General features: G+C 36.5%; 1 protein-coding gene across 1 annotated transcript in view; it reads right to left on the reverse strand.

The window, feature by feature from the left end:
- Nucleotides 1–7,331: 7,331 nt before the first annotated feature.
- The window catches only part of PLPPR5 (phospholipid phosphatase related 5), a 126,430-nt gene continuing 118,706 nt past the window's right edge, over nucleotides 7,332–15,055 (reverse strand). Inside the window, exon 6 of the mRNA XM_027768500.1 lies at nucleotides 7,332–8,002. Coding sequence (XP_027624301.1) covers nucleotides 7,970–8,002 — 33 coding nt within the window. The 3' untranslated portion in view covers nucleotides 7,332–7,969. The remainder of the gene's footprint in view (nucleotides 8,003–15,055) is intronic.

A 15,055-nucleotide genomic window follows, 5' to 3' on the forward strand; every position in this document is an offset into this window, starting at 1 on the left:
GGACATTTAGAAGAAAAATAGGGAGGCAAAGCATTAATGGGACAAAAAAATGTGATATTATCTGTTGAAGATATTTTATAGTTTTATCAACTGGACTAGGGTGAAATGTTCACCTTTAAAATACTCACTTTGTAAGTTAGGTAATGTGATTAAATGTATAAAAGAAAATGAAATAAAAAAAGAAAAAAAGTAAAGTTTATTACCAAGAACTCAGGTTTTCCTTCAAACCTTATACTTTAGATGGTCAGAAATTGCCCTGCTTTTCCTCTATCTCTAATTAGTCTGTCCCCTTCTTCTGAAACTGTATTGGTAAGAGTTTCCAAATTGGCACATTGAGACCAGACAGATTTGTTATAAGACCTTTTTAATCCTAGAGTGAGAATTTTCTTTCATAGATAGTTGGATTCTTTTAAGTTTTTGACCAGAGAAATAAGATCAAATTGGTATTTTGGTGTATTTATTGGTTTGTCATTGGTTTGTTAAGATTTTTTATGTTCTTCTATGCCAAAATGTGTCATGACTTTTCCTACAGCCCAACAGTTTGAATAGCTGAGGTGACACTGATGAAACACTTTTCTGTTCATTGTTAAGATTCGTATTATTAATTTGGCAACAGAAAAAAAGAATGACCAAATAATTATAAGAAATCTAATTATTAACAGTTATGAGACTACAAAGTTCTTTTTGCTGCACATTTCTATAAGGTGTAGACCACATTTCTTTAGAAAATAACAATTATAAGTGGGGTTTTATACATGCATGTGTTTGTGCAAGTGTGTTTATGTATTTGGAGTTTTATACATGTAATAGGTATATGTGTGTGTATTCATTTATATATATAAACACCCCTATAGAAAGGCAATTTCCAATATAGTGGTAGAAGACCAAAAAAAAAATTACCATGCAAAGTGATCTTCATAAACATTGGGAAAAATTATATGTACTCTATTACCTTTAAAAATTCTTGTCAAGTGGCCAGCAGGTGGCATGGAGTTTAAGGCGCTAGATTCTCCCATGGCTGCCCGCCATAGCACGTGTGATAGCACATGTACATGCATGCCCCAAATCTTGAGGAGAATGGAAGAGAAAGGACTGTGGTGTGGCCTTCCTCCTGGGGGGGAGGGGCTGATTTCTCACTCGCCCTCTTTCTTGCTCTGTCTCTCTCCAGTGTGTGCACATGCCCTATGGCGATAACTTTAAAAAAAAAATAAAAAGGGAACCAGCAGTTAGCGTAATGGTTATGTCGCTGGACTCCCACCTAGTCGACCGCGGTTCGTGTCCCGGACCCGGTGGCTTAAAACTCACGCCGGGCGCGTGTGCGTGCGTGCCCAAGATCCCGAGAGGAGAATGGAGGAGAAGGGATTGCGGCGTGACCATCCCCCCTGGGGGGTGATTTCTCGCTTTCTGTCTCTATGTCTCTCTCTGTCTGTCTGGCGAGCGCACGCGCCCTACAGTGAAAATCTCTCCAAAAAAAAAAAAGAAAAAAAAAAAGATTGTCAAAATCTTAAAACTTTTCTAATGACATTTTGTGTCTGTTTCAATTTAAAATTTTGGCCGTAAGGAGTATGCACTTACCAGAGAGAGACAGAAAGAGAGATAGTAAGAGAGAAATTGAGAAATCACCCCCCAGAGGGAATACTCATGCTTCAAACCCTCTTCCTCTGCTCTCCTCTCTTCCTAAGATTTTGGCCATGTAAGCACTCAAGCCTAAAGTGATTTTTTTTTTTTTTTGAGAGAGGTTTTTGCTATATGGTGCACATACTCACCGGAAAGAGAGAGAGACAGAGAGACAGAAAGCGAAAAACCACCCCCCGGGGAGATGGCCACACTGCGATTCCTTCTCCTCCATTCTTTTCTCAGGATCTTGGGCATGCACGCACACATGCCCGACGTCAGTTTAAGCCACTGGGTCTGGGACTCAAACCATGGTCGACTACATGAGAGTACAGCAACATAGCCATTATGCTAACTGCTGGCCCTGACAAGCCTGAAGTGATTTTTAAGCCACCAGGTCTGAGACTTTAACCATAGTCAGTCATGTGGGAGTCCAGAGATGCAATCTCTATGCCATTGTGTTCCCCCCACTTTACCTCTAAGCAGACTCCCATAAAAGCTTCCTTGTTGAAGCCACTGAACTGTTCAGTCTGGAAGGGCAGGAGCCATGTATGTCTTTCTAACCACTAATTAGTCAGCATATTGCAAATTATCTGGTATTCAGAATCACTCAATAATTACACTGAATGAACAAAGACTAAAATTCCTTCCTCATAAGGGGTAATAACTCTAAGAAAATCTAACTAATATTCAAAAATACCTATTTTTCTTTTAAAAAAAAACTTCAAATAATAATATACCTGTTTTTCTTCTGAAAAGAAAAAAATTGCCCCTTTCCACAAGTGATAGTGCTTTTGTGCAAAATGAAAATGGAAACACGTTTAATAAATGCAATAATAGGAATCAGAAAAATGGCATAATGGTATATCACTGGATTCCCACATGGCTGACCATGGTTCGAGTCCCAGACTCAGTGGCTTCGAAATCATGTTGGGTGCATGTGTGTGCATGTCCAAAATCCCAAGAGGAGAATGGAGGAGAAGGGATTGTGGTATGGCCATCTTCCCTGGGGGGTGATTTCTCACTTTCTGTTTCTCTGTCTCGCTGGTAAGCACATGCATCCTATAGCAAAAATCTTTTTAAAAAATTAAATAAATGCAATAATATGAAAGGAAACAAACCAGAGGTTGGCATATGTCAATATGACCTTGGTAAAGAATGACGTTTTTTAAAATACTGCACATGTTGGAAATACTGCATATTTTTAGGCATAGAAGCCAAAAATGCTTGCCTCATGGAAATAAGGAGTAGAAAGTGTCTATAGTAAAGACTGGAGAAGGGTGAGAAAGGACACTGACTAATGGGTACAAAATTAAGAGTTTGAGAAAAGGATTAAGTTCTGCTGTGTTGTAACACAGTGAGGTGACTACAGTTACAATGATTTATTCTACATTCTGAAATAACTAGAAGACAGGATGTTTAATAGCCCCAATACACAGTGAGAATGAATATTTGAGGTGATGGATATACTAATTACCCTAATTTGATCATTATACCCTGTATTCATGTACATAAACTCACTCTACTGTACCCCATAAATATGTACAGTTATTACATTAATTATAAATAATAAAATACCAGGATCAGCAGTTAGTGTAATGACTGTGTCGCTGGACTCCCATGTAGTCGACCGTGGTTCGAGTCCCAGACCTCGTGGCCTAAAACTCACATGGGGCACGTGTGCGTGTATGCCCAAGATCCAGAGAGGAGAATGGAGAGGGGATTGTGGCGTGGCCATCCTCCCTGGGGGGTGATTTCTCAGTTTCTGTCTCTCTGTCTTTCTCTGTCTGACAAGTGCACATGCCATATAGAAAAAATTTCTCATAAATAAATAAATAAATACTAATAATATAATAAAATACAAACAAATCTTTTCATGAAGGCAAGCATATGTGGTAAAGGTACAAAAACTTAGAAGGGAAGGACACCCATGCTGGGTTTCCATCTTCCCAATTGCGGCTGTCTTGATGTTGGAACGAGGGGAATGAAACCATGATGACACAAAAGGGACATTGTCTCCATTGTTCATTTCTTAAAAAATTAAGTCTGAAAAAATAAAACATATTGCAGGTATTTGTTAATTTTGAATGGTGGCACCTACATCTTTGCTACATGCTTTACATGCTTTGTGTAAGTCTGAATTTTTTTGGAATCAAGTACCATTGGTCTATTAAAGTGGAAAAATAAAATGAAACTGCAAAGAAAAAAGATTGACATTCTTGAGACAAGGAGGTTTCATTTGAAAGCTGGAGAAGGCTATGTGTCCATTCTTCTATATGTTTTTTATAGCTCCTTGCAAGCAAGGCTATGGATTTGAAAGATGGCGGTGTGAATTTGGAATTTGGTCCTCTGGCCTGTCTATGGCTCATAAGACCTGGGGTTGGAGAAACAGACTTATTTATTTTATTTATTTTTAAAAATTAAACTTTGACCATGTCTTGAGGTTCTATCAACCTAAGGACAAGCTATAATCTAAAATGAAAGGAACAAGAAAAATTTTGAATATTTTTCAGAGTCTATTTTATTTTATTTTACTTCAGGGTGCGTGTGCTTGTCAGAGAGACAGAGAGAGACAAAGAAACAGAAAATGAGAAATAACCCCACACCCCCGGGAGATGGCCACAACACCACAATCCCTTCTCCTTCACTGTCCTTTTAAGATTTGGGGCACACATGTACACACACCCGGCGTGAGTTTCAAGCAACCAGGTCCGGGACTTGTACTGCGGTTGGCCTAGTGGGAGTCCAGTGCCTCAAACCACCACGCAACCTGCTGGTCTCAGAATTTTAATACTTTTATTTTTCTTCTTAGAAGGGATTCATTCACATAAAATCTAGAAGAAATTTTCTTTACTGCTATCTTAAAAGAATCATAATTCACAAACTTTGTTACAATTAGCAAATTGTGAGATCTCTGTTTGCAAACTGCAATCAGAACCATTTGATATATATATATATATATATAATAAATGGTGCCTCAGAGGCAGGAGCAAGATAATTTACATCCATTATTTCATACTTTATTAACACACAGGAGACAGATTATAGAGTGGATCGTGTACCTGATCAGTGATCCCAATAGTTTCCATGGAATTGTGATTTGCAAGTAAGGAGGCTGGTAAGATTTCAGGATGATCCTTGAGATGCCGAGGGTCACTGACTGCTCAAAGCAGCTCGTCTAGTCTGACCCAGTATGACTCATTTCCAGCACTTCAGTCACTCTGAGAATTGTCACTTTCAGGCACATTAACAAACATCCTTTATCCCCCCACCCTCTAGAAAGACCAATGTTTGGGGACAAAAAAAAAAAAAAATGGGGACAAAAAAAAAAAAATTCAAAATTCATTTTTAATTTAATTTTTAAAATTTTATTTGAAAAATACAGTAAACAGCAGAGAATGAGTTCCTTCCCTACTGCTCTTTCACACAGGAAACTGTATGGTAAATGTAACTGAGATATTTGGCTAGGATAGATCCTGAGAAAAGAGAGGCCCAGTTAGAAGTGGAATAGACAAAGTCTGCCAAAAAAGATTCACCTCTCTTTTAACATAAAAGAGCCTTTTAAGTTTTCTTAGGAATCAGATAAAACATGTGCAGAATTTCTGCCATGCACACAGATACTACTGAAATTTTCAGGTTGACCATTGTATACTGACCTGGGCCCCAAGTAAATAGAATAAAAAGGAGATGTCTTTACCAGAAAGATATGTGTTTTACTAGACTACATAGATACATATTTACATATTAAGTTTTCTTCCATGTGTTTTTTTCATTATTTTTAGCATCATGGTTAAATGTTCTTTGCTGGTTTTTGACTTATTCAGATATACCTTTTTTTTTTTTTCCTGAATTTACTTCATAGCAGGATGAGTCATTGCATATTCTTGAGCCCATGATGCTGAAATATGAGAAAAGATCATACTCTGATCCTGAGTTAAATCTGGGTTTTTTGAAGAATTTATAACTCCTGCATTCAGGCCAGGTTTAGCAAGGTGCAAAGATATGACACCGATGTACAAATATATAGCTAAGGCTTCGAACAGGAAAAGTATTCTTGTTTGGTTTCTTGCAAAACTGATGTGAAGCCTGTAGAACTGATGAGATAGAAGCCTTACTGTAATCCGGCCTTCTAACATAGTATGGTCATTCCCTTCACTTCTTTTTTCCAGTAAGTGAATTCCCCATTGCTGTATTGCCTAAAAACGTCTTTAAAGAGGGTCAAGGCATTCAAAGCTTTTTCATGTCCTAAATTTCCAATGGAATTGAATTATTATAAAGGTCTGAAATTGGAAGAAACATGAATAGTTTTGGGGCCTAGAAGTATTTCAGTTCCCACAGTGAAGGAAATGGAGAAGTAACATCGCTTTTGGAAGTAATGGGCAAGTCTTTGGTTATATTTATCTGCTAATTTCAACTGAACTTATGGAGAAAGGAGTTTATTTTCTTCAGTACTGTCAAGGCCAAAGAGATTTATTTTAATCAACAAACTTCTATTCAGGTAAGCCAAAGGTACTTGGTGGAGCTTTAAATACTTCAAAATTATTGTTGAGGAGCTCACCTTCCTCATATCTACAAGCTGTTCATCCTTAATTCCACATTCTTAATTTAAGGTCTGTTCTTTGGGCCATCTCCTGTGTCGGGGCTTGAGGTGGCGGGTACAAATGATAAGAAAGATATTTGATTCTGGCTTTGCTTTTATAAAGGGCTATATATCTAGAGTCTTAACATACATCATTTTAAAACATTATAGATAGGTGGACTGGCTTCATGGTGCAGCAGGTAAAGCTCGATAAATAGGGAGCAGGATCCACAACAGCAGACTGTGGTTCAAATCCCAAATCCAGCAGCTTTAGAAACATGCTGGATATGTGTGCTTTCATGCCCCAAATCCTAACAGGAGGGAGCGATGGGGGATTGTGATGTGAATGCTCCCACTGGGTAAGGGTGCTTTCTCTCTCTCTCTGGTGAGTGCATATGCCCTCTAGCAACTGGGGAAAAAAGCATTATAAATAGGTTAATATAGAGTTGGATAGCTGAGTGTCTGTTTTTAAAACATGAACACTTGAAAAACAGCAGGGCTTCTGTAATTCTAGTTTGCTTTTTCATTTTTTAAAATGGGTAATTGCTTGATTAGTGTCCAAAATGATAAGACATTTGGGACATATTTGAAAGGAATGCAAGTTGGGATTCAAAAAATCTGAATTTAAGTTTTACCTCTGCCTCTTACTAGTTATGTAGGATGGGCATGTTATTTACCCTGTCTTGGCTTTACTTAAAATCACATTCAACATTTAAATGGGAGCTATCATAAAAGTTAAATGAAATAATAAAAGTTTAGTATGTGTTTTAACTATGAAGTATCATACAAATGCAAAATCAACTCTGATAACCGTATTTCTAACATTTATATAATTCAGTTATGTGTTGGGATATAGTTCTTTCCCATTTAATTATATGGAATCATGACTAATAAAAAAAGTCTAAGAATGGAGCCTTTGACCACTCTTGAGACACTGTTACCAATGGAAAATTACTTAATAAGAAGGTACCATTACTGGATTGAGTCACTTAAAATATCCTAAATACTTCCTGCATTCACATACTACAAGTCAACAATTAAACCACAATTGTCAGGAGAAAAAGTCCAAATAAATAATTTTTAATTATGATACATTACTTATTACAGTAAAAATTGGCATTTTTCCCCTTCAAAAGCAGAAGCACCAGTCTTAGAATGTATAGTATGAGTGGTATTTTAAGTGAAATAGACTACAATATAATGTGCAAACATTATTTTAGTATAGAACATACTTTCTAAAAGTAAAATAATTTCACACACTGAAATCTGTTAGAATGGATAATGTCATGCTGAATACTAAAATCAAAACCCCCATGACTTTCAAAGTCCACTTCAAATTAAATATGGCATACTGTTGAATAGATATATGAAAAATTTAAAAGCTTAACTAGCCCAAAATAAAGATTTTTTAAAAATACAAATATGACTCTCATAGAGGGTTCTTTCTACATTGTCTCAGTCATTCTGTGAGAAACTAAAGGGAACATCTTATGTAAGAAGTAATTTGTTCAGTCACCACATTTTTATTGAACACCTACTTTGTGCTAGATTTCCTTGTAGGTGCTGGGAATACAGAGGAGAAAGACACAGTCCTGCCCTTGAGGAGCTCACAGTCTGGGGGAGGGGGGGACAGATAGGTTGACATTGATTTTAAAATTATAAAAATTACTAGACAAGTTTATAAACTTCTTTTGTAATCAAACAAACTTTGGGTGTTATGAATGGATGGTAAAAAGGGATGATGTCCAATGCAGTGAAAAACCATCTGCTTCAATATCATGTGACTTCTGCAAAGGCGGTGATGTGGTTCTGCAGAGAGAAAAAAGAATGACCAAATCAGAATCTTGAGAAAATTGACTTTGTAAAATACTTAGTGCCTTTCAAATCATCATTAGCCTCATATGAGTCTGTAACCCATATATATTTTAAGTTGCCAAAACATAGCATTAGTATTAAGTAAGTGCCACCTATTATTACATCATTTTAGCTGCTAATTATATACTTTATTCAATATTCTTAATTAACCAAACAGATTAAAATGCTATACCTGCTTTATTCAAAAATAACACTGAAATTGGGAGAGAGAAAAATGGCACTGCCGCACACGTTAATATTCTGTTCAGTGTTAATGGAATTTTAATGCTGCATGTTGGAGTTTCAGATTAATTGCTCCCTGTGAGACAGATGGCATAGAATGAGGTGGTGAAATGCTCAGACTGAAATGGCATTTGCTAGTTGACAAAAATCTACTTAAACACTTCATTTTTGATGCACGAATCCAGACTCCAGGCTGCAATCTCTTTTGTTTACCTCAGCCATAGACTTTTTTATAAAGCCTTTTTTGTTCTTTGTTTTGTTTTGTTTTGTTTTGTTTTTTTAAGCATCAGCATTGTGTACAAAGAAACCCTGTGACATGGCTAATGTTTAAATAGATGCAGACATACAACAAGCCATGTCATGGCTGTTGAAAAACTGCAGTGAAACATGATTATCACAAAAATTAATCAGGCTACATACTTGTTTTGTTTTGTTTTTTTAAGCATCAGCATTGTGTACAAAGAAACCCTGTGACATGGCTAATGTTTAAATAGATGCAGACATACAACAAGCCATGTCATGGCTGTTGAAAAACTGCAGTGAAACATGATTATCACAAAAATTAATCAGGCTACATACATGGGATCATGTCAAGATCTATGAGCAGTGATTGCCCTAGAAAAGCTGCAACATTACAAAAGGGTCCTACCATTATGTTACCTGTTTTGAATGTTTCTCATGGTGGTTTTTGCATTGGCTCTTTATAATACAATGACATCAGAAATAGAATGCCATATAATTAACACATGCCATGACATTTCTTCAACATATATGTAGCTCTTTTTAAGTTAGTGTTTTAATTGGTTAAAAAATATTTAAAACATATGTGAAAAAAGTTCAAATTAATTTTCATTGAATTTAGGCATTTTATTATTACTATGCATTCAATTGCTGTACAACATTTAACTTGCAAAGAGAATTTACCCAACATGAAATATACCTCAGACCAGTCCAGTTGAGGATACTATACACGTTATCATTATCAGGTAATAAACCATTTCTGTGCTCCACCAATGTTTTATCTCACTATTTTTTTCTCCCTAATTTCCTTCCCTATATTCATTCCTTCTCCTACCCTCCTTCTATGCTGTCTTCAGTGTCCATAGCTATTATCAATGCTTTTATGTCCTCCAATCTTTCAGTCTCTACCATAGAGTGCAGATAGTCAGTATATGTTAAATGGAGACATACAATGCCTCTCTTTCATAGCCTGACTCACTTCACTCAACAGTAAATCTTCCCTATATGTCCACTTTCTATCAAATGCCAGGGTCTTGTTGATTTTTACGGCTGAATAGTATTCCTTAAAGTATATGAGTCACATGTTTTCAATCCATTCATCTGTTTGTGGACATTTGGATTGGTTCTATGTCTTAGCAGTCATGAATAATGCTGCAATAAAAACAGACATATGAGCACTTTTCCAACTAAGCATTCTCCTGTCCTTTGAGTAGATATCCAGGAGTGGAATTGTTGGATCACAGGGTAGTTCTATTTGTTGGTCTTTGAGGAACCTCCATATTGTTTTCCATAGTGGCTTGATCAATTTACATTTTCACCAACAGTATAGGAGAGTTCCCCTTCCACCACTTCCCTTTCAGCAATTATCATTTTTTTGTATTTTTAAATCTTCGGTATTCTGACTATGGTTAGGTGGTATCTAAACCTATGACCTCAAAGTATAAAACTGCTCCTGGAAAACACTGGGGAAACTCTGGGAGACATTGGGGTAGGCAAAGACTTCTCAAATAAGAATCCCAATTGACAGGCAATAATCTCAAAAATAAGCATGTGGGATTACATCAGATTAAGACGTTTCTGCCTAGCAAAACACACAGTAATTAGTGTGAATCAACAACCCTCAGAATGGGAGAGTATTTTTGTAAACTACACCCCAGGTAAGGGACTGATAAACATAATACACAGGGAACTCAACTGTCTTACCTAGAAAAAAATAATTAACTCAATTAAAAGATGAGAAAATTAGGTGATTAAAAAACTCTCTAAGGAAGACATACAAACAGCCAAAAAGCACATGAAAAAATGCTCAAAATTCCTCATCATAAGGGAGAGGCATTTTTTTTTTAACAGAGATTTCTGCTACATGGCATGTGCACTCACCAGAGACACAGAGAGAGAGAGAGTGAGAAATTACCCGTCATGGGAGATGCCCACACCACAATCCTTTCTCTTCCATTTTCTTCTTGGGATCTTGGGCACACACACAAATGCACCCAGTGTAAGTTTCAAGCTGCTGGGTCTGAACCATAGCTGGCCACGTGGGAATCTGGTACCTTAATCACTTTCCCACCTTTTGGCCTAAATTTAGGCATATTAAACCACAACTAGAAGAATATTACTGGCCACAGTTTAAGACATTATTCTTTTTAGGCCTGACCTACCTCACACTAAAGGAAAAATATCATTAAGAATCAGTAGTGAGCAGAGCATGCAGAGTTTTTTTTCCATAACTCCTGAATATCTTAAAAACTTTAATATCCCATTTTTAAAAATGCATTTAGGAAATGTGAGAAATTTAGTGGCTCATCTCCAAGTTTTCTTCACAAAAGCACAGATATGTCTTTAGGACAAAAAAGGCTTGTCTGAGTTATACAATAATATGATCGAATGAAAACCATAAGAACTATGGAAATAACAGTTTAATTTCTATCACAGTTTAATTTCTAGTGACCCCATGGGGACTTGAAGTTGGCTAACTGAGAAAATACAATTTGATATTGAGTATTTCTGTATAAAACTGACATAAGTGTCACACCTCTGTAAAGGCCGATACAAAATAATTGCAGGGAACATGTTAAGATAAAAATTGAAGATTAGTCAGTGGTAACTGGTAGGTAGGAAAGGGTGAATAAGGGACAGTAGAGAAAGAGGAAAGCTTATTAAAAAGAGAGAGAGAGGAGAGAGAGAGAAAATAGTGTTTCAAAGGCCACTGAACTAGGCCTTGGTGTTCCTGCCATTGACCCAGATAGTAAGGAGTCCACAAAGCTCCTTCAATTTGCTGAAGATGATCCTAAGTCATGAAGACATCATTACCCTTGGTCAACACAAAGTTTGAATGAAGCACTTGCCAGGTGCCAAACCCATGATCATGTACTTTTTAGCCTCCAGAATTATTAGCCAATAAATTTCTGATTATTTGGTCAACGCAAAGTTTGAATGAAGCCAGGTGCCAAACCCATGATCATGTACTTTTTAGCCTCCAGAATTATTAGCCAATAAATTTCTGATTATTATAAATGACCCAGTCTGAGGTATTTGTTACAGAAGCACAGAACTAGCAGACACTTAGTAACGAGGCACTGAACCATAGGTGTGCCATTGAGATTTTAGAAAATGCTGCAATTCACTCTTGGCATTGCCGGCACATGCTCCAGTGGCCATTGGGTCTTCCTTTCACTGCCCATAAATTCTGAACCATATTGCCCTTTTCCTTATGCCAAGAATTATCAAGTTAAACTACAAGAGAAGCAGTGTATCTAGACTAAACGCATTTTTAGATCCCAGAGTTCCCAGGGGAAACTCCTGCTTTCTTTCTACTCCTCCCTTCCTCCTCCTCTCCCCTGATTAGCACCCTCTCCATTTCACATCACACTTAAGTTTAAACCTCTGAAGTAAACTACAAGAAAAGCAGTGTATCTAGACTAAAGGCATTCTTAGATCCCAGAGTTCCAGGGGAAACTCCTGCTTTCTTTCTACTCCTCCCTTCCTCCTCCTCTCCCCTGATTAGCACCCTCTCCATTTCACATCACACTTAAGTTTAAACCTCTGAAGTAAGTTTTCCTTTTGGATGGGAACCCTGCTCAGAGCTTATCATGTTTAGTAGTTATCAAAAAGACAAGCAGATGAAAATAAAAAACTGAAGTGATGAAAATAAACCATTGCAGCAACTGCATAGGGAAGAGAAAATTATGGGGAAATACTTCAATAATTTAATAATAGGTTCTTAGCACATATAAAGAATGTTAAAAAGGACAGAGACCTTTCGTTCATTTACTTCACCATCTAAGAGCAAATGAACCTCTAGTGTAAATGAAAAGAGCTGGATTATTTATCTCAGTAGACTTTAAAAAATAAAATTAATTATCTTCTAGCATGATTTTTCCCAGAAAGAATCAAGAGATAAAATAAATCCTTAAGATCCTTCCTTAGGATCCTCTCTCTGATTCTCTGTTATACAACTTACATTAGCAATGTCTGTAAATGCACAATTTGAAATCTACAGATGGCATAATTTCTACGCAGGAAGTTGTAATACTGCTTATTTTCCCAGCAGCACTTTTCTCAATAATATTACAAAACTGGAACTGCATTCAATATTTTTTGATTACCTTCCTTGAGGAATGGACACCCCACAAGGCAAATGACCTGACAAAGAGGTTTTCCCCCTTTAAATTTGGCTGAATATTTAGCATACTATACTAAATCTTATTAGGAGAATAGAAATAGTTCAAACAAGCAGTAGGCAAACCCAAAACTCATGCATAAAATTTTAATTCATATAATCACAATATGAAAGTGGTCATATAATTTGTTGGCACAATTCTTGGTACTTTTCTCATTTTCACACAGAGTCTTTTAACTGAGATGACAGAACTTGAGCCCAAATAGCTGAGATGAGACAACTTTACACAAAGCAACCATTAGAAAGGGTTCACATCCACAGCAAACCGGTGAGCAAAATACTGAATCTGGTCCTTGAGTGCAGGGATCCCATGCAAAAGCATGCACTCGGTTTCAGAAAAGTCATTTTGGTGCCTTAAATTGGGTAAACGCCAAAGGCTATGGCACATGTCCATTTAAGTTCTGCATGAAAATCTGACTTTAATTCCATTTATAGAAATTAAACTCTAATGTAAAGAAAATGTTATGTAAAACAAAACTGTCATTTACTTATGACATGAGATGTCTTGCTACCTGACAGGATGTGCCACTCACCATTCCCCTGTGAGAAAACAGGGGAAAAGCAGAAAGAGCCCTTCAGAGAAGTGTTCAGAATTAAAGCTACAGAAATACAAACCTGAAAAGAGCCATCAGTGAGGGCCATTTAGTTAAGGAATATTAAATTACCATTCATGAATAAAAATAAAATAGCTTGGAAAGATTAATAGCAATAATAACAAGCTGTAGTTTCTAGATGTTTGGTCATAGGGAAACCTGCACAGAAGGACACGTTTTTCTGTATTTGCCTTAGCTTTGCAACCCAGCTCCAACACCAGTGCGCTCCAGCGCACATACGTTTATTGCCTTAATTGAAGATGTTCACAGTGGTTTATCCCCAGTATCCAGCTGAAAAGCCTGGCGAGACAGTCTTTAAAGGATCTTTCCTGTGAGTTTTCTTCTTGAACATTCTCAATAAGTTGGTTCTGGGACATCTACAAAAGGTGTTTTACATATTAACTTAAATATTTCTTTAAACAGCAACTATTTATTTAGATAAAGCACTAGTTTATCTAAAGTTCTCTGTTTCCTATTGTTAAACCAATGCTGAAATTAAATATTGTTCGGTTCCTTTCCTTGGAGAAGATGGGTCATAAAAAGACTTTGCATTTTAATAGGAGGTTGTCAGCAATGAGCTCAGTGTTTTAACCCAGATATAAAATAGGCTCTGCGCATGTAATGTCTAAGTCCATGACTTATGTCTTAGCTCTGCTGGAGAGGGAGCTATGTGGTACTGTGGACTTCGCAGTTCAAGTGTCAAGTGTGTGAATGTGGACTCCATCACAGTGCAGTTTTCACAAGCAATCTAACTTTTCAAAAACCCAATTTTGTCATCTGTAAAAGGTAGAGTATTACTTATTTGAATGGGTTTTATGAAGATTAAACAAGATTATAGGTATAGATCGTTCTTGTCCCTACTCAAACATTTCCATCCTTTACTGATAGTTTACAAGAGCCACAGAAACAAGTTAAAAAGTAAAAATTTAAAAAGTCGAAGAAATTAAAAATAAAAACAAAGAAATCAAGAAAAAAATGTACATTGCTTGAAATTTTACAGATGAAAGTCACAAATTATTTGACCATAAAGTCCATAATTATTTAAGTTTACAACTCAAATTTCCAAACATTAAAATCCAAAAGTTTCTTATATATTAGTGAAAACTGATTTAGCGGCAATATCTGAGCCTAAGTGAAGCAGCTTTCCTTCGTGTTTTGCGGCAGAAATACCCGTCCATGATTACAAATTACTACTCCAAACCCTGCCTGCATGACATAATACACATACTCCAAATATGTAAAATATCTTGAGCCCTGAAAAACATCTCCTATTAGGAATAAGGAATCATGACTCCATAATGAAATTCATCAACAATTCTGATGTTATGTAAATGCAACCACCATGTCACTGGAGGAAGAATGATGAGTGTCATAATCCCAAATATTGTCCTTATACGTTATTGTGCTTCCTTAACTCATCCATTGTGTCCTTTGAAGAGGGCAGAGCGGCCAGAGAAGAGGAATAGCTGTAGTGCATGGAGTATATATATCCTGTAAGATTACCTTAGGTTGTGAAGTTGGTGAGTATTTTAATAAAAAGAAATGTTAGGTCCATTTAAGAAGAAAATATTAGTGAAATTCAGATTGAATTTGTGAAATTGACTGTAAAACTCACGTAAAGCAGTTTCTTGTTTAAGTGGTTGGGGATATGCAGATCTAAGAGCTCAAATGGAGACAGAAGAACTAAAATGCAATTGGTGTTGGGAAAGAAGAAGTTTTGGGAGTTATTTCTTTCTCTATAGCGGTTCA

This window comes from Tupaia chinensis, unplaced genomic scaffold (genome assembly GCF_000334495.1).
Source record: "Tupaia chinensis unplaced genomic scaffold, TupChi_1.0 Scaffold146687_1, whole genome shotgun sequence".
NCBI classification, from domain to species: Eukaryota; Metazoa; Chordata; class Mammalia; order Scandentia; family Tupaiidae; genus Tupaia; species Tupaia belangeri.